This window comes from Neovison vison, chromosome 7 (assembly GCF_020171115.1).
Source record: "Neovison vison isolate M4711 chromosome 7, ASM_NN_V1, whole genome shotgun sequence".
In the NCBI taxonomy this organism is placed as follows: domain Eukaryota; kingdom Metazoa; phylum Chordata; class Mammalia; order Carnivora; family Mustelidae; genus Neogale; species Neogale vison.
This window is the reverse complement of record NC_058097.1, coordinates 135,164,551-135,191,049: the sequence shown is the minus strand read 5'-3', so window position 1 is coordinate 135,191,049 and position 26,499 is coordinate 135,164,551. Positions and strand designations below refer to the sequence as shown.

At 37.3% G+C, this 26,499-nt stretch overlaps 1 protein-coding gene across 1 annotated transcript in view; it reads right to left on the bottom strand.

Moving 5' to 3' along the window:
* The window catches only part of NOX4 (NADPH oxidase 4), a 164,994-nt gene that overhangs the window by 69,866 nt on the left and 68,629 nt on the right, over positions 1-26,499 (bottom strand). Inside the window, exons 11-12 of the mRNA XM_044258341.1 lie at positions 26,157-26,219; positions 6,297-6,357 (exon numbers count right to left, since the gene is read on the bottom strand). Coding sequence (XP_044114276.1) covers positions 6,297-6,357; positions 26,157-26,219 — 124 coding nt within the window. The remainder of the gene's footprint in view (positions 1-6,296; positions 6,358-26,156; positions 26,220-26,499) is intronic.

Below are 26,499 nucleotides of genomic sequence, written 5' to 3'. Positions count from 1 at the left end.
GGTATATTAATGTAATGACATACAGGCCAAATACATACAAGGTAAATATATAATATATACAATATAAGATATATATAAAGGTATATTAAAATGTATATAAATCTTACATAGATGAGAATTACTATTGTAGCTGATCTTATCAAACTTCCCATCTTTAGATCCAAAATATCATAATTCCCAGGTTTGGATCTCTACCCTAACCTCCAGATTCACACATGCAATGATCTATTCAGCTTTACATTTTGATAGTCAAAGAGGCATCTCAAATTTAAACTGTACAGAACTGAATCTGAATGCCCACTCTTGTTTCTCTGATATGCCACAAAGTTCTTTAACTCAATACACAGAGCACTGTCCATCCACTTACTTACTCTAAATACCTTAGATTATCTCTGATTCCTAACTCTTCTTTTTTGGAACTTTTAACTTTTTTAATGAGTTTATTTATTTATTTGAGGGAGAGAAAGTGGGGAAGGGGCAGAGGGAGAAGAAGAGAGAATCTCAAGCAGATTCCAACTTAAGTGTGGAGTCCAGCGTGCGGCTCTATCCCACGACCCTAAGAAAATGACCTAAGCAAAATCAAGAGTCGACGCCTTAATCGACTGAGCCACCCAGGCTCCCCATGATTCTTAACTCTTCTTATATCCCATCTCCAATCCGTCAACAAGAGCTGTCAGATATACCTTCAGAATCCAACCACTTTTCAGGACTCTGTCACTGTCACCCTATGTGCAACTAGCACTTTCTCTTGTCTAGATAGCAGCAAAGGCTTCTCTTTAAACTCATCTCCTAATTCCCACTCTGGCCCACCCACATCATATTCTCTATAGAGCGGCCAGAGTTACCATTTTAAAATCTGAGTCAGACCCTAATCAAAATCCTCCAGGGATTCTCTACAACATTTAAAATAAAACTGAAGTGTGTAAGTGCCCACCATGTCTGGTCCATGGGTATCCTCAGATTTTATTTCCTACAACATTCTCACTCAGTTCATCCTCAGTTCCAGCAATACTGCACACCTAACTGGTCCTTGGCCACAAACATTTGCCTGCTTCTGGGTTTTTACGCTTCCTCTCGTCTTCCCCAGCATTCCCCCGAATTCAGAGCTCTGCTCACAGAGGCTTCTCTGTGAACTGGACTCTAATAGTCCAAATCCAACCAAAACCAGGAATGGCTACATAATTTAAGTGGAAGGAATTTAATATATGAAACTAATGACTTAGGTGAGGGAAGAACTGAAGCTAAAAGACCGCGAAGAAAACCACAGAATAGAAAGAAGTTACTACCATCATGGGGGCTAATGAGGCACCAGGCTACCAGAACCCATAAATCAGGGATGTATGGCAGGAGATAAAACCACTCCTGAAGCATTATTAAAATAATGATACATTCCCCACCCCAACAAAAAGTTTGACCTGTTTTCTGCCACTCTGAATGCCCTTTTCCTCCCTCTCCCTAAACTCAATCATTTAAAACAAATAAATAAATAACCTTGGCCTGACAACAACTAGGTAGGGTGTATTAAAATAAAATGGGTATCATTCATATGTAGATTTTTAAACCATGCCTATTTTCTCAATCACATAAAAATCCAATCCTCCCATAGCCTACAGTGTCTGACCCGCTGCTTACCCCTCAGTCTACTTCCTACAAGTCACCCCTTCTTCATCTCTATTCCAGCCTCACTGGCCTCCTTGCTTCTCCTTGAGTATCCAAACATTCCCACCTCAGGGAATTTGCATGCTTTCCTCAGGACTTCTTCCTGAAATCCACCTGACAAACCCTCATCTCCTTGTTCGTAGCTAAACACCCCATCTAAAACAGCACTCTCCCCTCCCTTCATCATTCTTACTTCCTTACCTTTATTTTTCTTTATAGCATTTATCACTATCTAACGTATTATACCTTGGTTTTTTGTTTTTCTTGTTGTTCTTTACTGAAGATCTCTACTGACTAGAATATAGTCTTTAGGAGAGCAGAGACCTTGTCTGTTTTGACCAATTCTGTATCTCCAGACATACTACATGACAGTGTCTGGTATACAGTTGGTGTTTAATAAATATCTAATTATGAGCCAAAATAACAAATAGTTTAAATGTTATCTTCCACAAATACCTAAGCATGACAATTTGCTAGTCAAAGCAGCAGTCACAACAACAAAGAGTATTTCTAGTTATTCCTTTGTAAATGTGGAAATTCGTAATTCATATTTATTACGGGCTTCAGCTAAAGCTTATACTATGTGAACATGCATTATGTAAAATCCAGGTGTTTCATATATCCAAGTATGATTTGTGCTATTCAAAACAGCCAGTTTGCTCAAACATATTTTGCATCTGCTTTTTGGGCATGCCCTCTAAAAAATGGTTGGTATTCAACAGGAGTACTTTTTGATTTTTTACTCTTTTTACAGCCACCAAAGCCATTCACAGATACGGATGGTAAAAGGTGGATGCCACAATTGTTCCAAAACATGTTCTCATTATGAAATAATAACATTATTATAATTTGTGTGGCCATAATCTGACTTGTAAAGAGCTTCCCCAAAAGAAAAAAAAATATGCTTTAAATGCATTACACATATTCTGGTTTAATCTTTTCATAAACAATCAGCTAGATGAAGTATAATATGTACCTGGCTAATTTGATGACATAGAAATAAATAGAGAGAGAACTATCAACTCTTTTTTTGGTCTAGTCTTCAACTAAAATTTTATCTTTGGTTTCTTGTACTATGAGTATCGGTGTATTATGTATTAAGACAAATTCATGATGTTATATGGCCCTGGTTTCCCACTTTTGATCCTCAAAGTGAACCATATCCTCTGATTATAGGAATATTTTTCATTAGACATTAAATTGATAGAAACTGATAACACAGGGGCGCCTAGGTGGCTCAGTGGGTTAAAGCCTCTGCCTTCAGCTCAGGTCATGATCTCAGGGTCCTGGGATCGAGCCCCACATCGGGCTCTCCGCTCAGCGGGGAGCCTGCTTCCTCCTCTCTCTCTCGGCTTACTTGTGATATCTCTGACTGCCAAATAAATAAATTAAAAAAAAAAAAAGAAACTGATAACACAGATTCAAGGATTATACAGGGTATGTAGAATAAGCCCTCATTGCATATTTATCCAGTTGTCAACCCATTAACTATTGAATGGAAAAATGACAAAATTTTTAGAGTAATTTCAATGCGTATAATGCTTTTGCAGTAAAACTAGAGTAAGTTGCTATTTAGACCACTAAAAAAACCAACAGTGTAACATTACCTCAGACATTATTCACTAGTAAGGACATCTAATGCACAAAAAAACCAAAACATTTTGGACAGTTAGAATGATAAGCAAACCAGTAGGCAATCTGTGATCATGTATTTGAAATTGAAAAGTATGACTGACTCTAGAAAAGCAACAAAAATTAATCCGATGATAAATCCACTTGAGTAATTTACTCTATCTGTTCCATCACCATCATTTCAAGGAAAAACCTAAATTGCGTTTGAAGTTTGAAGGGTCTTCCAAACTTAATGAGTCTTTCACATACTTAAGGGGCGCAACAAAAGTCCTGGTTAAAATAAAAAGCTAGACAATAAATCTGAAACTTTGAGGCCTGCTTGTCCTGAGCTATGCTCAAATTGCTTCTTGGTCACTTTGCTGCTGGGTATCATTGATTAATCTTGGAAAGACCATCCATGGGGCAGTCTAAAATTTGTTCTTTTGACCTGCCCAAGTTAGAACATATTTCAGGGAAGAAAAAAATAACTATAAAATATCTATCAGTTTTGAAAAGCAAACCTCTGATATTCAACTTTTAAACACCTTTTTGGTATTTACTACCTCTGTTGCTCTTAGCACTAAGTTTTAATTAATTATTTTAAAACAAAACCCTATGATCTTAATGTTCCCAGTTTTCCTTCCATAATTATAATTCTATTGTTTTAAGACAGTTAAACCTTTTTTTGAACTAAAGTGCCAGATATTATTTAGTGCAGAATTATTTAGGGATTTTATGCATGAACGCTTGACACTTTTTTCCAAGTCAACAAATATTTAGAGTCAACAACCCAGAAGGTTTATTAATTGAAAATCATCTGACTGGAACTGAACTCTAAATAGAATGATCTTATTTCTTCTTCAAAAAAGGAGAAAAAAAATTAAAACTATAAGGTGTCCCTAATAGAAAAGATCGAAATAAATGATGAGGTAATCATTTATTTTAATGAGCTAATGACAATGGAAAATACCTTTACAAAGAAACTTAGTAACAATAGCTAGTAATAATCCATCATAAAGTTTCTCCTTATCATGATGAATTAAATTATATCTTCATTGTACTTTTTCTCTTCAGATACAAAATTTTTTCAAGGACCATTCATTACTGAAGTTAATTCACATTTCATTGAGATTCTTAGCAAAGAACTTGTTCTTATTTGTCAAATAGTGCAAAACAACTATGATTATATCAACTAGTTCTGGGGTTATCATGAGAATTACTATTTTCATGCTACACCAGTGTTTTTCTAACAAGGGATTACCATGATCTCTTTTGATGCAATCAGATAAACTACACATATTGAAGCCTGATTTTTCATAATTCTGAATGGGTCATTCCTGCTCAAACGTCTTTTGATTAATCTCATCGTTTGCTCATTAAATACTCTGTTGGGTTTTTTCTCCATTTTCATCACATCTCCAATTCCAAGCTGGTTGTCCTTCCTATGGATAAAGAATTTACACACTATTATTTTTAACTGTCTGATGTAAGCTATTCAAATGTCCTTCTTTATAAAATACCCCCTCTTCTTATTACTCAATATCTTGTCCTTTCCTGATTATTACAAAAATTAGTCCCCCCTTCCAGTGCTAACTTCTCAAACCTGTGCCAGCAAATCCTTTCCTTCTAGTCCTCTTTCCATTCCCACTCCTCCACTGAACTCTTCTCCTCTGCCTTCCAGTACCAGTAGATTCTAATCTATCCAACTAGCAAATTATTAATGCTATTATTGTTACAATGATCCAAATCTCTCAAAAGTTCTCTAGCATCTCTAAGTTATTTTATTATCTTGTCAAGGAATTCAACATCTTCACTCCGCAGTAACCCCAAATATCTTTTTCATAGTACTCCCAAGAATGAATGGAAATCTGTGATCTGCTTCTGCTAGACTGACTGACTCACCCTTCTCAGATATGGTTTACACATTACCTTCCCTGATTTTTGACAATGATGTGAATTTTACTAAAATGACCTCCTTCCTTTTTCATATGCCTGATTTTCAATGTTCAGCTCAAATTCCCTCTTCTCTGTGAATCTCTTCGTATAACCCTAGACTATTCTAAGTCTACCTTTTTCAGATTCCCTCCTCCTAGTTTAGCATTCAATTAGAAAATACTTTTATTTATACTTGCATTTATGTCTATACCGCATTCTTTCTTTTGAACAGCCAAACTAAGCAACTAGCCAACAAGTTTACATTTATTGAGCACTCACTTGTTAGTCACTGTATTGGACCAGGGGAATAGAAAATGAACAATGTTTATTTATTCAGAACTCTTAATACAATGCATGCCGCACATAATATAAAAGTTTTTATTGAATAAATGAGTAACACATCACTAATAAATTTGCTATGAAAAATAACCACTATTGGCAGGGGCACTTGGGTGGCTCAGTGGGTTAAAGCCTCTGCTTTTGGCTTAGGTCATGATCCCAGGGTCCTGGGATCAAGCCCCACATCACGCTCTCTGCTCCAGGGAGAGCCTGCTTCCTCTCTCTCCCTGTCTGCCTCTCTTGACTACTTGTAATCTCTGTCTGTCAAATAAATAAGTAAAATCTTTAAAAAAAATTGACCACTATTCCAAAGATGCTGTGGAGTTGTTATATTATACACATAGGTAATACCACAAAAAGATCATGCAAGAACTGGAAGATTTAAATCTCAATAGAAATCCCAATCCCAGGTGTTGATTATTTTGAGAGTAAAATCAACTACTTATTTTAAAATCATATTTTCTAAAAAACACATTTCATTCTTCCCACTATTGCCAGTGCATTTGACAAGTAGGCAGAAACCAATGATTTGTAAACACAGCAAACAATACATTAACAATTATTAATATCCAAGGTACTTGAATTCTAAAAATGCATCCTACAAGTAGAAAATATAGACTATCAAAACAACAGCTTGAGAACATATCCACATTTCTATATATGCTAGTTGTCCTACTACTTAAACACATGCAAACTATTGTATGACCCATTATTTTCAAAGCATGTACCTTAAAATTCTGTGTTCCACATACCTGTCCAGTCTCCTACTATTTTAAGGTGGACCCCAAATGTTGCTTTGGTTTCAGTAGGACACTAAAACAACAAACAAAAACCACTGGAATTAATTCTGAGTAATAGTTAAGTATTATCAAACTATGATTTAATAACAATTTTCATTCTCATAGCAAGTCCTCCAAATCAATAGCAAATATAAAGGAATGAACTAAAAATCTATATAGATCCTCATTAGTGGAAGAAAAAAAGCAACTTCAACCAGTCAATAATACAATATACATTTCTCTAAAAGTCCATAGGTATCTATATAAAAAAAAAGACATATAGTCTAAAATTGTTAGTATATCACATTTAACAACAAATATTGCTAAAATGCCTTTTGAATCAAAATATTTAAGAGGGCACAGCTTTAAACCACAAAGGAAGAAATGGAGACTAATGATTTTAATATCTTTTTCACTCCAGATATTAATATACACTTCACATCTTAACAAGTTCCAGGAATAAGGAAAAAAAAAAAATTCCCAAAGTGACCTGAATTTTCCATGTCCGACAAAGAAACTCCTACTGAAAGAGTTCTATTTCATTCCCTCCCTTAATTCTCAGAAGAAATAACCTGGAGTGAACTGGCAAGGGTACCTGGGAGGGAATGAGTGTGGTTATGGAAGTAAGAAAAGCATCCATAGCCCCATGTTTATGAAATGTAGAAAACACCCACATCACTGAAATGAGAGAATAATTTTGGCTCACAATAAAGAAATGCAGAATCTCCTTTTATTTTTCAGGACTCTAATCTCTCATCCATAATCATTAGATTCAACCCTTGTGAAAAGTAAGTTTTTTCATAACTCATTTGGTGGCACTATCTGACTTGAGTTTATAGGAGGGTAATGATGGGAGGCTAACACCTTTGTATAAAAATTCATACAGAAGTGTTTTCTATAGGGGCGCCTGGGTGGCTCAGTGGGTTAAGCCGCTGCCTTCAGCTCAGATCATGATCCCAGAGTCCTGGGATTGAGTCCCACATCGGGCTCTCTGCTCAGCGGGGAGCCTGCTTCCTCCTCTCTCTCTCTCTGCCTGCCCCTCTGCCTACATGTAATCTCTCTCTGTCAAATAAATAAATAAAATCTTTTAAAAAAAAAGAAGTGTTTTCTATAGAAGTATCCATTTGTTGGGGCACCTGAGTGGCTCAGTAGGCTAAGCATCTGCCTGTGGCTCATGTCATGATCTCAGGGTCCTGGGATTGAGCCCAGCATTAGACTCCTTGCTCCGATTTTACTTAAAAATAAAATCTTAAAAAAAAAGTATCTGTTTGTGTAAGAATGTTACCCCATATCCTGCTAGAGATCTTCTGTAATATATGAAATATCCATACCTTTTAAAATCCACAAAATTTTTAACTCTGAAAATACATCTAATCTAAGGGTTAAGGACAAGAACTTTATATACATTATTATTTTAACTGTATGATAAAAGTTCTTTCAACTGTCCTACTTCCTAAAACATCCCTTTCTCATCACACAATATCTTGTCCTTTCCTGATTTTTACAGAAATTAGCACCCCCTTCCCATTGCTAACTTCTCAAACCTGTAACTACCAAAGTTTTACTGAGTACAATTTACCAAGGGCAGTGGCAATTTCTTTATTTCCAAAATCTCACAACAACCCCTGTCTTTCATAGTAAGGGAAACTGAATAATTGAGACTGTAAAATATGAACTTGCCCAAGATCATACAACTAGTAAGAAGACGAGACAGAGTTTGGATCCAAGTCTATCTGACTACATAGTTCTTAACTACGGCAAGTCATTGTTCCCACTAAGGTAAACATGGAAAATGGGTAAGGTTGCATGAGAAATCAAATGGTGTAGGAGGAAGAAAATTTATTTGTTGAAGATTACTAGAATCGACATACAACAATAAGAATTAAGAGGAAACATGAGCTGAAGTCCTATGTGGTCGTGGGGGCTCTGTGATGGAGAATGGGTTGCATAAAGCAAGTCTAATATCCTTGAGCTCACTGTGTCAACCAAATAGTGTAGGTCAAACCAGGATGCTGTAAGAAGAGAAAAAGAAGACACCATGGAGAAATGTAAAGAACTCACCGTCAAACAAGAAAGGCAGCTTGGAAACCAGAGAGAACATGAAAATAAAAATGTAGATATTGCTCACTTCACCAGAAATCATAAACATACTAAAAATACATGATCTAATAAAGGTTCAGCGTTGGGAATTGATGTGACATGGAATTTCCAAACTACTCTTTTGCAATCAGTGTTTCTAATGGAATCATTACTGCACGATAAAAATACGAAACGAAGTAAAAGAAACTATAAATATGATATTATTTAAATATTATTTGTACTATAAAAGGTGCTATTTCATTTATAATGGTGACTCTAATATTTATCTCATTTGCATTCCAAGATCATTAAGTTTTGTTAACTAGTATATCTTAATAATTATATCATTAGTAAGATGGTGTGATGTGTATAAACCACCCATCATTTTCACTCTATACTATATAATGCTGGCCAGAGCCTCTATGCAGTAAAATTTGTGCCTTATAGAAAGCAAGAACCCCAACAGAGTTCCAAGCTACCAATCTGTGTGTCCATGAATCACCTGATGTTTCCCTCACTGTGAACTAACCCTCAAATTATAAAAATAAGATCTAAGCCAAGAAGGTATCAGAATAGAGAGGAAAGAGTTAGTCTTGAGATGCCTGAGTGGGCATCTGGCTTGATATAATCTCATATTCTAAAGGAAAACATATCTTCCCAAATATTCATATCTCTAGCCCTTTTTTTCAGTGCAATTGTAAAAGATACTCAGATGTGATAACATCTCCTCCAGTCCTGTAGGAGTCTACAAATCTCCACCTTGTGAGGCTGGCCAAATGTATCAGTACAGTTTTTAACGCTGATCTGATTGTGAATAGATAAAACATAGTATTGTTTCCCTCAAACTCTGGGTATAATACCTTTATAAGTACTGATACTTTCTCAAACTAACTGGAAAGAAGAACACAGAATTTAAAATAGTCTTGCCCAATCATATTGCTTCAAATTTGAAGGGGTTTCGCCAGAGTAAAACACAGAATGGTTTCAGCATGTGTGGTTTGAAACAATGACTGAGGATCTTAGAATCACATTCTAGTACCTTGCACAAAAAATGTTCAGATTGGGGCACCTGGGTGGCTCAGTGGGTTGAGGCCTCTGCCTTTGGCTCAGGTCGTGGTCTCAGGGTCCTGGGATTGAGCCCTACGTAGGGCTCTTTGCTCAGCAGTGAGCCTGCTTCCCCTCTCTCTGCCTGCCTCTCTGCCTACTTGTGATCTCTCTCTGTCAAAATAAATGAATGAAATTTAAAAAAAAATGTTCAGATTCACTAATGTTGCTTAAAACATAGTGTAATGATTCTTTAATGCTTTCTCTTATCTTTTAATTATTTTTAATTTTTTGAAGTTTTTATTTGAATTTCAGTTAGTTAACATACAGTGTGATATTAGCTTCAGGTGTACAATACAGTGATTCAGTGCTTCCATACATCACCTGGTGCTCATCACAAGTGTCCACCTTAATCCCCATCACCTGTTCCCCCTTCTCCCCCCACCCACCTCCCCTCTGGTAACCATCCGTTTGTTCTCTATACTTAAGAATCTGTTTCTTGGTTTCTCTCTCTTTTTTCCCTTTGCTTGTTTGTTTTGTGAAATCATATGATGCTTGTCTTTCTCTGATTGAATTATTTTGCTTAGCATAATACTCTCTAGGTCCATCTATATCATTGCAAATGACAAGATTTCATTTTTTTTATGGCTGAATATTTGTGTGTGTGTGTGTGTGTGTGTGTGTGTAAATACAGCAAGAGGCAAAAGAATGAAACCAGACCAAGACCACTTTCTTAGTCCATGCACAAAAATAAGTTCAAAATGGATGAAAAACTTAAATGTGAGACAGGAAACCATCAAAATCCTAGAGAACACAGACCTTTTTGACATTGGCAACTTCTTTCCAGATATGTCTTCTCACTATTTTTTTAACAGTGCTTAAAAAACTTCTCAAAGAGAAGAAATAGTAAAATACAGATATCTATGGCTATCTACTTCTCCTCAAACATTAATAAGGAAATACGCTTACGACAAGTTTTCAGTCTAAAAAGTTTCAGGATAATATGTGTACTTAAGCCTATATTATTAAAATAAAAACAGATTTTTTTTTTCTATACAGAGAAATAAGTTGAAGAGAATACATAGTATGGCATTAGGAATATTATCTTCTGGGATGCAAAACTGAAAACAGAAAATGAGAACTCGTTCTGTATACATCTCTTTTTAAAATTTATTATTAGCCTTTGTAATGTTTATAATTTTAAATATTTTAAAGACCTAATTTAAAATGTAAGCAATAAGACATTGCTGAGTCTCAATTTAGTCTCACTTAAGTTTCCTACATGAAGAAAAAGACTACGGATCATGTTGGCCATAATATATGTACCAAAATATACATTACCCAGTTTAAGGATAAGAAAATAAAGTGACCAAATTTGTATGAGAGAGCAGATCTGGAGGAATTTCTATTTTGATATCCTTGAGTAAAAATGTTTTCCTTCCAATTATTTGTTCAATAAGACACTGAGTTTTTAAAGTGCTCAAATAACTAATGATTTTATAACAGTCCCACAGAAATATAAACAGATATTACATAATCATCTTACATTTGAGAACTAAATGTAAAAATGATGTCACTGCACAATGATTTATTCAACATGGAAAAAAAATTCAAAGCCACAATGTGTTTGTTTTTAAATCAACATCCTGCAATAATAAATAAAAATGATTCTAAAGTAGATGGTACTTTATTAAACACTCTATTTTCAATATAAAAAATTTGTTAAGCCACAGAAAATGATCACAGAATATGAGTCTTTAATTATTATTGTCAGGTCTTATTTTTAACCCCTACTTCCAAAGCTCTAACTTCTATGCCTGCTGCATGCTTCCACCTGAAATTCACTCTAAATGTTCTATGTTAAAAATTCTCAATATCTTACTTCTCAAATTGTCCTCTCTTTCTGATTCTCTTATGTCTGGACATAGAACCTAGACCCTTATCAGGACAGAAGATCAAATCTCGGAGGAATATTATGTATATTTCTGCCTGCCAGCATGCAATCAACTTTCGAGTCCTCTAAAATAATCTTACCAAAGAAAATGTCTGATTACAGCAATCTCCTATTGATTAACCTTTGTGTCCGCCTAAGGAAAAACACCCCCTTCTTTCCTAGGGTCTATAACCAAAAACATCTGTTCCAAATTCTTTCCAACTTTATATTCCATATTCCTCCTTGACCACTCTAATCCATCTAAGCCAATATAGATCAGCTAATACATTTCCCGGCTCTCTCACTTTCCCACTTATTAGTCTACTCATTTAGAATGACTCCATTCCCATTTCTCATATTGTACCCTAGCAATTCTTTAAGACCCATCTCAAATGCCACCACGTTGATGAACAAATCCTAATTTTCCCTGCCATGAAATTCCTCACTTCCTTGACCCCCTAAATTATTTTACTTTTATACCCTTTACTACAGTCAACCTCCTTAATTTTATATAATGTCTCTCTGCATTAAAATACATTTACAATGTCTTGAGGTCAAGAAATATTTCTAAGTCAGTACTGTATATTCCATAGCACCTTACCTACAGTAGGTATGCATTCAAATATCAGTTCAGTAAAATATTGGGGAATTAACCTGAGAATGAATAAGGACTTCAATAATGGGCAATTCTTCTATAATTTATTCATACATTCAAACATGAATCCAAAGTGTTCCAGAGACTATACTAGGAGCTCATGCAATTTCACAAATGAGGATTGTTCTAAAAGTAAGAGAAGAGATAATGAGCCAGAAGCACAGAACCCATCGCAATTAATGCAACATCACGACTCTAAACATTTTGACAAATATAGTATTTTAATGTCTATTTGTTTACTTGAAGAAAAAAATTAGTGTTTACTTGTATATTTGCATGAAAAAATAGATTTCCATCTTAAACAGAAAGATTCTGGAAGAGTATGTAAATGAAATGTTTATGAACTGTGAAGGAAAGTGCATATTTATCTCAACTCCCTCAAAAAAAAAAAAAAAAAACAAAACACTAAAGCAATGGTTTAGGGATAAAAAACACAAACTAAAACAGCAAAGATGACATGGGGTACCAACAATGGAGAGGTGTGAACAAAATTTGGCATAGTGAAATGTAATGGTGGCTGGGAAACTGATAGAAAGAAACATATGAAGCTTAAATTCCACTATCTTCACCTTGAGAAGCAAGCCCATCTTTCCCTCACAACAGACCTTAGAGGCAATAGAAGGAACCTGGGGTTCAGCTTATGATTGAAAAAAAAAAAGAAAAAGAAGACTTATGTTCACATCTGTATATGGGATAATCTGATCCCCAGAATCATCTAACCCCAAGCACAGGCCAGGCAACTCCTCCTCCCCAAACCCAGAGACAAAATGAGGTGGGACAGAAGGGGTTCTAGGTGTAGGAGTAAACTGTACAGTGAAGAGGAGGGCTGTGATTGTTGAGATCAGTGACCTCGCTGATTAGCCCCACAAATATTTAATGAAAGCACACTAAATGCCATCTCAAATTTACATTCTAAAACTGAGCTCTACAAACACTCATCAGGACCTGCTCTCCCCATGACCTTCCCTTGTTCAATGAGCTCCCAGTTGCTCAGACCAAATACCTGGGAGATAACCTTGACTCTTCTATTGCACATCCCATACCCAGGCTATTAGGAAATCCTGTTAGCATTCACTTAAAATATACTCTGAATCTGACCACTTCTCACCAGCTCCACTGTCACCATCCTAGTCCAAGCCATCACCATGCCTCAACTGGATGCCCAACTGGATGCCCTTCTATGTGGTCTCCCTCCTTCCGCTTATTTCCATTCATTGAATCTTAACACAGCTGCAAGAGTAACCCCTATTAAAAAGTAAATCAGATCATGCCGTTTCTCTACTCAGAAGCCTCCAGTGGCCCCTCCACACTCAAAGTAGAATCCAGAGTCTTCACAATATTCTATAAACTCCATATGATCTGACCCCTCATGACTTCTCCAACAGTATCTCCTACCATCCTCCCTTTTCCTTAGTGTATTCCAGCCACACTGACCTCCCCTCTCCCGTTCACACACATTGACACACACACATTTATACAGATGCAAATCAATAGCCATTAGGTATAACTCAGGGTGAAAACCAGCCAGTTTTGAATAGAGAAATGACATGATCTGATTTTCGTTTTAAAATCATCATTCTGGCTGCTTGTTAAGAATAAATATAGATGAACAAGGGCTGACAGAGGGAGAAGAGTTAGCAGGTTATCCAGATGGTGGTAGACTGGACCATGGGGCCACTGTGGAAATGGTGGACAAGTTTTGAAGGCAGAGCAGAGGAAATGTGTGGACAGATTATTGACTATGTTTTAAAAATGATAAAAATCAAGATTAATACACAAGTTTTCAGCCTGAGCAACCTGAATAATGGAGTTGGCATTAACTGAGGTGGGGAAGTCTGTGGATGAAATAGATTTGAGAGGTTGAAGGTTAGGAGTTCAGTTTTAGACATGCAAGGTTGTTCTTTAGACATCTGAGTGGAAGTTTCTGGCAGACAACTGGATACATGAGCTTGAATTTTAGTGTTGGAAGCAGGGCTGGAAAGATACATTTGGGAGAAGATAACACTCAGATGCATCAGTGAGCCTGCATGAGATCATCAGAGAAATGAGTTTAGCTAGAGAGGAGAAGGGGTTCAAGGAATGGACACTGGAGTGTTCTGATATTTAGAGGTTGTGAAAATGATAAGAAAGAGCAAAAAGAGACTGAGCAAAAGCCAGAAAATGAGGAGAAAAACCAGGTGAGCTGGATGTCCTGGAAACAAAATGAAAAAAGTATTTAAATAAAGCAAGTGATCGTCTGTGCCAAACACTGCTGAGAGGTCAAGCCCATCGAGGGCTGGGAACTGATCACTGGACTCAGCAGTCACATGGTCATTGCTGACCTTGGAAGTGTTTTTGTAGGGTGCTGTGGGCAAAATGCCAGTGGATTTAAGAGAAAATGAGAGAAACAGAACTGAAGAACCGAGAAATGGGGCAATAGTTGGAAAGATATGTGAGTCTAGAAGGGAACCTGTATTCATCATACTCTCTTTTGTACCTAGGTAGAAGGAGGCATCTAAAAATACCAATAGGATAAATCAAGTTTAATATTAAACAGCTGGTTTTCTCTAAATACACTGACCTATTTACGTTCATATTTATCACACAAATCCTCATTAGGCACAAGAAGGAATATTTTCTTTTCCCCTGGAAAGGAGCCAAACTAGAGCAGTTAGATCATGTTTAATGTTCAGGGAGTTCAGCTATCCTGTTATGTTTCATGAACATTATCGACCTTTTTGGGGCAATTTCTACCAATGTGTCTGGTCTATGGTTAAGACACATCATTGCCTTGCTAATCTATCATCTATCCCAGCTGAGTTTCTAAGCTTCCTAAGCAAAAGATTTGTGAAGCCCTAGAGAAAAACCATCTTTTTTTCTTTAAGAAATTACACAAATGAAAGCAAGACCCAAGATCAAAACAGCTGATGCAGACTTCCTGGTTGTATTTAAACCCATGAAATGAAATAAATAATCATAACAAAAACTTTGCCAATCTTTAAGGAATCCATGACCATTCTTGTCTGGTTTTCATTGAAAACTGGAAAGACTATTCCCAAAGCGACTGGTTAAGAGATTAAAAATACAAAGCAGCAAAATGATGGCAAGTGCAGGCTTGCTATGAAAAAGCACAGACAATAACAAACTAACAGCTAGACTTGCCTCTGACTCATGGAAAAATATGTGAAATCGGGTTATCCCGGCTTAAAAATAATGAATCACACAACTTCAAATACAGATGTCAGGAAAGCACATGTTATTTCTGAATACGAATAATAACGAAAGGATATAGAGGTATTCACGCAAACTACAATCAATTACACCCACAAAAAAGCAGAGTCTATGTCATTTCTTTAATCAAGAATCCATGAAGAATACCAGGGAACAGAATTAATGTCCATCTCAGATAATTCCTAAGAGATGCTGCATTTCATAGGAAGCAGTGGTTTTCATGCTTTCTTAAATTGGGGCTTTTTATTTTATTTTATTTTTTAAAGATTTCATCCATCCATTTGACAGAGAGCAATCACAAGTAGGCAGAGAGGCAGGCAGAGAGAGAGAGAGAGAGGAGGAAGCAGGCTCCCTGCTGAGCAGAGAGCCCGATGCGGGACTCGATCCCAGGACCCCGAGATCATGACCCGAGCCAAAGGCAGCAGCTTTAAATTGGGGCTTTTTAAAAGCCACATCTGATTTGCATATCTAAATGAGGTGAAAGCATGCCCTAATAGAAGATTTGTTTTGGCAAAAAATCCAAACTTTGGTAATTACAGAGCATGGCTGAAAAGCACTGTTAAAGATTCATTACATAGTTGAAGAACAAAATAGAAAATTCTCCCCAGATCTGAAGCCCATAAAGTTCCAAAGAGGGAGAAGAATCTGAAAACATAAATTCTGGATCTAACTTTGTCATCAATGGTGTCACTCTGATTCCTTTGATCCCTTAAAGAATCACCATTTCCCCAATAATAAGCAAAAAACCAAAGTTGGTGTTTGGACTACAAGTTGATTTTTAATTGATGTATAGTTGACATTCAATATTATATTGGTCTCAAGTGTGCAACATGGTGACTTAACAATTATATACATTATAAAATGCTCACCACGATAAGTGTAAGCACCATGTGCCACCATACAAAGTTATTACAATCTTACTGACAATATTCCCTAAGCTAAACTTCCCACCTCTGTGACTTACTTATTTTATAGCTGGGAGTTCGTGCCTCCTAATCCTCTTGGATTATACATTTTTTTTTCAATTTATTTATTTTCAGAAAAACAGTATTCATTATTTTTTTCACCACACCCAGTGCTCCATGCAAGCTGTGCCCTCTATAATACCCACCACCTGGTACCCCAACCTCCCACCCCCCCGCCACTTCAAACCCCTCAGATTGTTTTTCAGAGTCCATAGTCTCTCATGGTTCATCTCCCCTTCCAATTTACCCAAAAGCAGATACCCTCCCCAATGTCCATAACCCTACCCCCCTTCTCCCAACCCCCCTCCCCCCAGCAACCCACAGTTTGTTTCGTGAGATTAAGAGTCACTTATGGTTTGTCTCCCTCCCTATCCCATCGTGTTTCATGGATTCTTCTCCTACCCACTTAAGCCCCCATGTATACATTTTTAAAATTCAATGACTTTATATAGGCTAAGATTTTTTTATGTATCTCATATTCAATTTAAAGTTTTAAAAAAGAAGACTTTTCTCACAAAAGATATATTTACTACACTTCTTAATTATATTTATAAATATATAATTGAGTATAAATAAATAAGTTAAAGACATGCATTTAAATGTTATTTGTGGTGGGAACTGTGGTGTGCTGCTCAGACCTTCTGTCTCCCCCAACTCCCCAAACTCCCACACTGCCTCCCAATTTTCAGGATCAAAACACTAATTCCTCCATCTTCCAGCTGTTCCAAGGGTTTCCTGCAAAGCTCATTACTGAGGCCCTCCCCAAAAGCTGCTTGCCACAGAAGAAACCTTCCTTGCCTCTACGTGCCTCTCCCTAGGGATATCTGACCTCCAACAACTGGTCAATTGGAGAGTACAAAGGTTTGTCCTCTTGACCTCCACATAGGACAACTCTGAATTCTCGTTTTAGGCAGAGCTCCCGTCAGGCCTGAGGAGGCCTCTGTTGAGACTTTATCATGGTTCGAATTCTGTGGTGTGTTCTCAGTCCCTCGCTCCTTACCAACTTTGTCCTGAGCACACTCCCACAAACCTCCCTCAGAAAAATCTTTACCTTTCAGTCTGTTTCCCAGGAAACCCAACCTAAGACATTCATTCTACAGGCTAGTGAACCACGGGAGGCAAATCTTTAGTTCCTCAAATGACTGTTTCTCAGCCAATCTGTGGACAGAACTTAGTTACTGCATGCTGCAGAATGAGGCAAACAAAACAAAACAATTCAGTTTAACCCTGTCTTGGTTCTCCAGCCATTCTCTGAAATAAGAAATATAACAGCTCGGGACACCTGGGTGGCTCAGCGGTTTAAGCCTCTGCCTTCGGCTCAAGTCATGATCTCAAGGTCCTGAGATCGAGCCCCCCCGCATCGGGCTCTCTGATCAGTGGGGAGCCTGCTTCCTCCTCCTCTCTCTGCCTGCCTCTCTGCCTACTTGTGATCTCTGTCAAATAAATAGATAAAATCTTTAAAAAAAAAAAAAAGGAACTGTAACAGTTCTTACTGAGAACTTAGTATATGCCAAGCACCATGTTTAGATCTTGATTATATCTTTCTAATGAAGATGGGGAGTAACTGCATGGAGAACTTACTATTATTAACCACATAATAAAGAAGTGAACCAAAGTTGAGGATGTCAGTAGTCATAATACTAAATGGGGGATCTAGACCTCCAATCTAACTTGTAGGATTCCAAAATCCATGGTCTAACACTACACAATGGCCTCTGATCACCATAATCCTGTCAGCAAACACATGCTTGGTGGTTCTGCTGGAGAGAACCAGAGCATTAGCAGGAAACAATCATCACTTCCTAGGAAAACCCAGCAGATTAACACGTCTTCCTTGTGTAGGAAAGTTAATGTCAAGTGTTAGAAACACTGAAGCACTTTAAGCAATTAACACTCCAACCTCTGGATTCCTAATTAAATCAGTACTCAAAACTTAGTTGTACTTTGACTAAAATTGTGAGACCTACTACAGTGCTTCCATACCTTATCTTTTGTACTTATTTTTTTATATTTTAGAAGCTTTATCTCCATGTTTAAAAATGAAAGTCAGACTACTGAATTTATAATTATATATTTTACATATTTACTTTTCTGTACATTGGCACAATATATGAAAATAAGCATTAGATTTTTTTTTTCTAGTGGGGGAATTGGGCCTTTAATGCTCCACAATAGAGAAGAGCTTAGTAGCATGGATAATCGAATACTTTGAACTGCATCTTTCTCTAACATTTGTATTCTTTCAGTAAACATCTCTCCTCGGTGGCAATTCTTTTTTGTTGTTTGAATCCAGCAACAAGGATTTCCAAAAGCAAGAGGAGTTTCAGAAATACGAATGCCTTTGGGATGCCTGGGTGTCTCAGTCAGTTATGCGTCTGATTCTTGATTTCGGCTCTGGTCATGATCTCAGCGTTGTGGGATCCAGCGCTGCATCAGACTCCCAGCTCCACAACAGAGACTGCTTGAGATTCTCTCTCTCACTCTTCCTCTGCCCCTCCCCTGCTTGTGTGAGCACACATGCTCTCTCTCTCTCAGTAAATAAAATCTTTTATACACACACATCCATTTTGAATGTCAGTCTTGCTGGATAAAGTATTCTTGGCTGCATGTTCTTCTCATTCAGTGCCCTGAATATATCTTGCCAGCCTCTTCTGGCTTGCCAGGTCTCTGTGGACAGGTCACACACACACACACACACACACACACACACACACATGCCCTGAACGTCGATGGAGGGTGAGTCAGGTGAGAGCACAGAACAGCTAGCTACCATCGTGCCCTTCTGCCAAGGAGGTCCGTATTTATATCTCACCTGTGCCACTAACCAGCTGTGTGACTTTGGACATGCTATTTAATCTGTGGCACATTATTTTCTGCATCATACAAGATGAACAATACATGTCTCACAGGAATACAATACAAAATTAAAACTATAATGTTTTCAAAGTTTATGAAAAAAACTTCTTGGGCATTTAATTAGTACAGACGATTATCCTTAACAAAGATAAAGTGTTTACACACTTCTTAGTGGGAATCAACAAATGGGAAATTGTTTTGTGTTGCTTTATTTCACAGGAATCCTTAAGGGAAATATTCAGTGAAAATGCTTGAGAAGTATGCATTTTACATGTAAGTGCCAAGTCGAAATAATTAGAAAAAAAGAAAGAAATGGCAGGAAAAGACAATACATTAACATAATAGCATGATGCAAAATTTAGCTTAGAAATGTTTGCTTTACTCAAATTCATTCCTAGGCAGCAGCAAGATTTGCCTCTTTTCCCTCTTATGAAAATAGAAACTCCCTTGGGGTATAGTAGGAGTAAGCCAGCCAGTAACCCCCCAAAATCTGGGAAGGCTACAAACCATTTCCTAAACCTACACAAGTACATGATACACAGATGGCCTGATGAAAAGAACTTCCTTCGCCTCAACATTTTTTTTTGGAAGCCAACTATTGTTACAATCTAAACTATGAGATACAGATACCCAAAAAAATGATATTTAAACTAAGAACAAATGTGAATATACAACCTATACTTAAAAAATGAAGACCTATTTCCTAAGAAGTATTGATAGCATCTGTCAGATAAGCACAGAGATTAGAAACAAGGATTTTCCACTGTTAGCCCAGGTAATAGGGAACAGGAGGTGGAAAAGAACCTATTGTTTTTGACCAGACAAAACACATGGATTGTTTCCTTCTGCCTTTGGTAATTCTCCCCCAACAACTTTGTCATTAGTACATCCCCCCTCCTCTTCTGAGCTAAAGAAAAATAGCCACCATGACCTTACAGATTAGACTCAGAACAGAGCTTTATCAGAAAATCACTTCAGCCATAAGTATTTCTCCTTTTTCTTTAATCGCTATAACTTCCTCTTCTCCAGCTTCACCTTCCAAATACGAGTATGCCAAAACAAAATGACAACAACAAGAAGACGGAGGAAAAGAGAATCTATCTATAAAGTACTTCTCAAGCTAGGTCACAAATGCTAGCTATAGATTAGGTGTTTTTTCACTCTTTCAACAAATTTGCATTGGGTTACTCTGCATCCCAGACACTGTGCTATGAATGCATCTTTTTTTTTAAATAATTTTTTAAAATTTTTTATAAACATATAATGTATTATTAGCCCCAGGGGTACACGTCTGTGAATCACCAGGTTTACACACTGCTGTGAACGCATCTTTGAAAGGGCTCCTAGACCTTTTGGTTAGAAGCAAGGAGGCATTAACCAAATAATCTAATGGCACTGGTGTTGAAGACAGTACACAGACACATATAAGAGGGAAAGGTCAAGAAACAACCTAATAGGAAGGGTTTGTGAAGCCTTCTCAAGAAGTGGGTGACATTGAATGAGGTAGGAAAGATGAAAGGAGTTACCCAGGCAAAGAGAGGCTCAGGCATTTGGAGTACGAATTAGCAGAAGCAGCAGAGATCGGTTTCCAAAGTGAACAGACTAGTTTATGCCAAGACCCAAAAGAGGGAAAGTAAGAAAGTATTAAGTAAATAGGTGAATAAAATTTAATGAGATTGTTTATGAAAGAACTTCTAGAACTATTAATATGTTAAGAGGCTCTATGAAGGGGTGCCTGAGTGGCTGAGTGGGTTAGAGCCTCTGCCTTCGGCTCAGGTCATGATCCCAGGGTCATGGGATTGAGCCCCACTTCGGGCTCTCTGCTCCTCCCTCTCTGCGGGGAGCCTGCTTCCTCCCCTCTCTCTGCCTGCTTCTCTGCCTGCTTGTGGTCTCTGTCTGTCAAATAAATAAATAAAATCTTAAAGAAAAAAAAAAAAAGAGGCTCTCTGAATTTCTAAGTGCTATATGTCAAAGAGTACTTTCCAAAGTACTTTAGGTCATAGAAAATTGCTTTTTCTTTCTCCTTTTCTTCTCAGAGGAGTTTCAAAGGACCACGTTCCTTTATGAGACCTGAAGAAGTAGCCTGGAAGAAGCAGAAGGAATAAGGAAAAATCTTTTCTTGATTGACAAAAGTAAGAAAGAAGAAAAACTGGGAGGAATATAGAACACCAGGCACTCAAACTTTTGCCTCCATCCAATACACTCATGAACTTGAATCTTCTAAAACAAGCCTGCACTGGACTCAAGGCCTTAGTGCTAAGGGCTCACCAGGCTGTCTCCAGAGTCAGGGTGAAGGGTGATGGTCCTGCTACAGCAGCCTGCTTGCTCTTAAGGAGACTCAAGAGTGCTGTATACCCAATAGAGCCTCAATGAAGTGAAGAGTTTGGCTGTCTCCCCACCACCCAGGCAAACACATCCTATTTCCCAAAGTAGGCACTAAACCATTATTTGTTCTCCAAGAATAATGTACTGTTGTTCCCATTCTCACATCTTAGGATTCCATAGGGAAAAAAATAGTAATCTTTCATTCATATGACAAAAAGTTCAAATATCAGAGAATATTCTTACATCATTTTAGCTCTTGAATAACTTTTTTTTATCTTCATACCACTATCTGAACTTCTTTTTTTAAAGGATTTTATTTATTTATTTACTTGAGAGAGAGAGAGAGAGAGAGAGAGCAAGAGACAGCATGAGCAGGAGGAGAGGAAAATGGAGAGGGAGAGGCAGACATCCCTTTTGAGCAGGAAGCCCGAACTGGGACTCAATCCCAGGACCCTGGGTTCATGACCTGAGCTAATGGCAGATGTCTAACCAACTGAGCCACCAGGCATTCCATATCCTACCTTTTCTTCCAATTCATATCCAAACCCCATTATTTGGGAGTGGATGACTACAAATATGGAAAATAATTATGAATTTGAAAATGACTCAAATTCTCTTTCAAAGCTCTCTACCGCATGATGGTATTCTGGAGCTCAGAGTAGCCAAAAGAATTTCTATGGAACTCCAAAAAGGATTTTAGTTGAGTAGAAAAAAAAAAAAAATTTTTTTTTTTTTTTTTAGGTGATGATATCATGAGTAGAACCCTCATACACAGGCTAGTTGAAAGAGAGGTGTTCCCACTGATGTGAGATCTGGGTCCCCAGAACACAGTTAGGCACTGTGACCCATCACCTTCTCTACCACCTCCTAAATTCTCCCTTCTCATCGAGAGCACTGTAAGAACCATGGAAGAACTATTCTAAGGGCACTGTAAGCTGTGTTGGGCAACTACTAATCGAACATAATGGGTCTCAACTGCTGGCAATTCTGCCCCTCCAGGGTTATTTGGCAATGTCTGGAGATATTTCTCATTGTCACAAGTTGGGGGTACTGTTGGCAGCTAGTGGATAGAGGCTACCAATATTGATAAATGCCTTATAATGTACAGGACAACATGCCACATCAAAGAAGTATCTAACCCAAAATGTCAATAATGCCAAGGTTGAAAAGACCTGATCTAGCACAAAGCTCCTTCTCAACATTCCAGGGAGGTGGCTTTCTAAGTTTCTGGACGGGTCTCACTGTTAAAAATGTCTTTATCATATTGAATCAAATATATTTCTCTAAAACTTTTTACTATTGGTCTTATTTCTACACCTTGGGATCCCAAAGGAAAAATGTCTAATTCTTCATCTATATGACAGATTTTCAGGAGCTGAGACTACTGTGAGTTCCCCCAAATTTTTCATTTTCAGGTTGAAAAACCACATGTTGGATGTCTTATCCCCGCCACCCAAAAAATAAATAAATAAATAATAAATAAAACAAAACAAAAAATGTAATTGCAGAAGTGAAAGCAAAAATCCAAAATTAAAAGGAAACATTCTGAGATGATTAATAACAAGAGTGTAGGTACCAAATACTGACCACCTCCAGATACACCCTCTAGGCACAAAAGCCATGAGTGATAGAGCTGGGGCTGAACTGTCAAGTTCATGCTCTTTGTGTGACTACTCACTGCCATTTTGCATCACACATAATTGTTCTCCTTTTCCCAACTCTGGCTCCTACTTCTGGTTGCTCTTCCTCTAGTCTGTCCCCTTCCCCAACTTTTACCTTCCTCCCAACTCTGCCTGCAGCCAGCCACAGAGCTATCACAGCCCCTGCCCCAATCACCTTCTTGGGAAGCAGGTCAGGCCACAGAGTCCTTATGTCCTACAAACCACTCTTTTCTGAATTTCTCCTTTTGCCCTGTGAAAGGACTTTAGGACAACCCAAACACAATAGATCTAGAAGCCTCTTCTTGGCATGTGCCATAAGAGAAAAATTCTTAGATTTTCTGTTTTGAGAAACATAAAGATTTTTAGTGATAAAATATATGCTAAAAAGTAAACTATCTTCTCTGTCTGTACTGAAGCTGGGTGTGAGAACACGGCACTCCATTACACCATTCTCTCTACTTTTGCGTATGTTGCGAAATATTTTTGTAAAAACAAAAAACAAAAACCCTACCTTCTCTGTATTTAGCATTCAGCAGCTACCTTCCCTTTTTATTCCATATTCTCTATTTAATGCTATGGTGCAGAAATTATTTTCAAACTAAAGTCTCAAGTCGCACACCTTAAATGTATACAGTTTTTCATTTTTCAATTATACCTCACTAAAGCTGGGAAAAACAGAGCCTCACACAAAGAAAGATTAACTTCAGAAGTAAATTTCATATGACCCCAAGAGTAGTCCAAACTCTTTAAATCACTTAAGGACAAACGTACATGCACACTCTCTCCCTGTTGCATTCATTCCCTTGTTTTTAAAGTTACTAACTTCATGTTTATGGGATGCATGCAGTCAGAGAAATGGAAATGTATCTTACAACTACCAGAACCAAACACAATGCTTCTGACGATAGTGGATGTGATTGTGTGAGAATGCCTTCATGATTCAGCGGAAACATCCCACAAGAAGCTTTGTTTGTCATATTAACTTGCCAAGAATCCTAAGGTCTCCTGGAACTAGGACAATATTAAACCACATTGTAGGGTGTGCACATCCTAGAGCAGTGAAGGCTACGATATGCCTACTTGGCTCCTGGGGATGACTGGGTCCTGGACTCTGAGGTCCTGACTTTGAAGCCCATGAGGGCAACTAAGTTTTCACTGTTCTTCATAACAACACATCTCCCCTCTTACTCTAGCTAGCCGCCCACATGGCTCCAGATGAAAGGGTATCTGGACAATACTCATCTATCTTCAGATTGAAGAAACAATGGTAATTTCTTCCTCAAGGTAAGTCAGTGCTTCCATCTTTCTTGATAAAATGGAATGCTGTCAATCATTTCACTAGATGCTGAACCACCTTTCCTTAATCGTTATAAATAACTCTGGTACCTATGAACAGAATGCAAAATTTGAAGGAATTGAAGCAAAACTATATTTTTCCTTTAAAGAAATGCTGTTGAACAAATCATGTCTGTTTTTTTTCTCTAACCACTTGACACTTCCTTCCTGTTTCTTTTATCCCTTAAATATAGTTTTTGGGGGCCTATCTTCACAAGTACATGTTCTCGAGGGGCAAATTCACAATGAAAATAAAAGTCATAATAATTGTTAGCATATATTTACATGTACCTTGCACCTTCTATGTTCCAGGCTTTGTTCTATATGCTTTACTTGTGGGAGTTCACTAAAACACATGACATACCTCAGAATAGATACTGTTTTTATCACAATATTACTCTGAGGAAACAAATGCACAGAAAGATGAAGTAACATGGCCAAGGTTTTTAAGTTTTCAACCTAACACCTCAAATCTGAAAACGGTTGCTATTCTTGGAGCGCCTGGGTGGCACAGTCGGTTAAGTGTCCAACTCTTGTTTTGGCTCCATCTGTGATCTCGGGGTCATGAGCTTGAGCCCCACATTGGGCTCCATGCTTATCACAGAGTCTGCCCCTGCCCGGCCTCGCTTAAATAAATAAATCAATCTTGAAAAAAAAAGTGGTTGCCATTCCTGGCATAGTCCCACCCCTACATTCCAGCACTTAAGCACCCAGTGATTTTTCTGTCCCCCCCCATCTGTTCAATTTTATTTGCATATCTTAAGCATATATTTAAACATGTGGGTCCTGTTCTTACTTTTGCTAAAAATTGAAAAATAAATCTCAAGTCTCCATCATCAATGGGAAATATTAAATAAATTACAGTATATCCTACTGTGAAATATTAGGCAGTCGTTAAAAAAGAATTAAGCATATGCAAATATAGTAACATGGAAAGTTGTCCCTGATATACTGCTGAGTGAAAAGAGCAAATTATAAACTGAATGATGCAGCAAATGAATGTCAAACATCTATATATGTCTAAGTACATAGAAAAATGTCTAGAAGAATATACGCCAAATTCTGGAGAAGAAAGAGGATTGAAAAGTGGGAGAAATGAGAAGAGGTAAATTGTTTACTTTTTAATAATAAGCTCATGCTATATTTATAATGCAAAAAAGAATGTTAAACAATGTCTGATAAGCTAAAAATATTTGGTGAAGCCGTTACTTAGCTAGATCTGTCCCCCACCCATTATTTATCCATTTTGCTTTTTCAATTTTATTCTCCTTTTCCTCCCTCACACACAGTCTGAGCACCAATTACAATGGGCTTTTTCTTTTCTAAACACTGCTTGGATTTTCTTACGCTTCCACCTCAACTCAGAATACCCTCTTTGCCATTAAATTCTATCTCTCTAAAAAAAACCATACATAATATATTTTGGTACAATTTCATAAAAGAAAAAATGTAAATACCCAGGAAATTTTCTGCATTTTGAATCATCAGGTTTTAATACATTTTAATATTTTGCTTCCTGAATTGTAAAAGGTAAATTGTAGTGACCAAAAATAATAAAGAGCTACAATGTTTCTGAACAGATATTATTACTTTGTATTAAAAAATGGCTTAGGATATTGTGATGACCTTGAATGATTTTTAGGATATATATATTTTAGGATATATATATGTATATATTTAGGATAAATATATTTAGGTAGAATACACACACGAAAGAAAAAGTTGCATGTCACTCTAAAAACTTTTAAGAATCAAAAACAAGTTTCTTACCATTGTGAGGGTAAATGGATGGTTTTCTAATGCAGATACACTGGGACAATGTAGAATAATATACTAAAAAACAACAAACATAATTTTTAAATGACCAAAAAAGAAGTGCAAGTATTCTAATGATAGCATGAATACTAATTTTTAAAAAAATTATATAAAGGTAGAGAATTTGGGGTGCCTCGGGGGCTAGTCAGTGAAGCATCTGACTCTTGATTTCAGCTCAGGTCATGATCTCAGGCTTGTGAGACCGAGCCCAGTGTCCAGCTCCGCACTGGGCCTGCTTAAGAGTCTCTCTCTCCCTCCGCCTCTGCCCCTTCCCCCTTTAAAAAAATTAAAATAAATA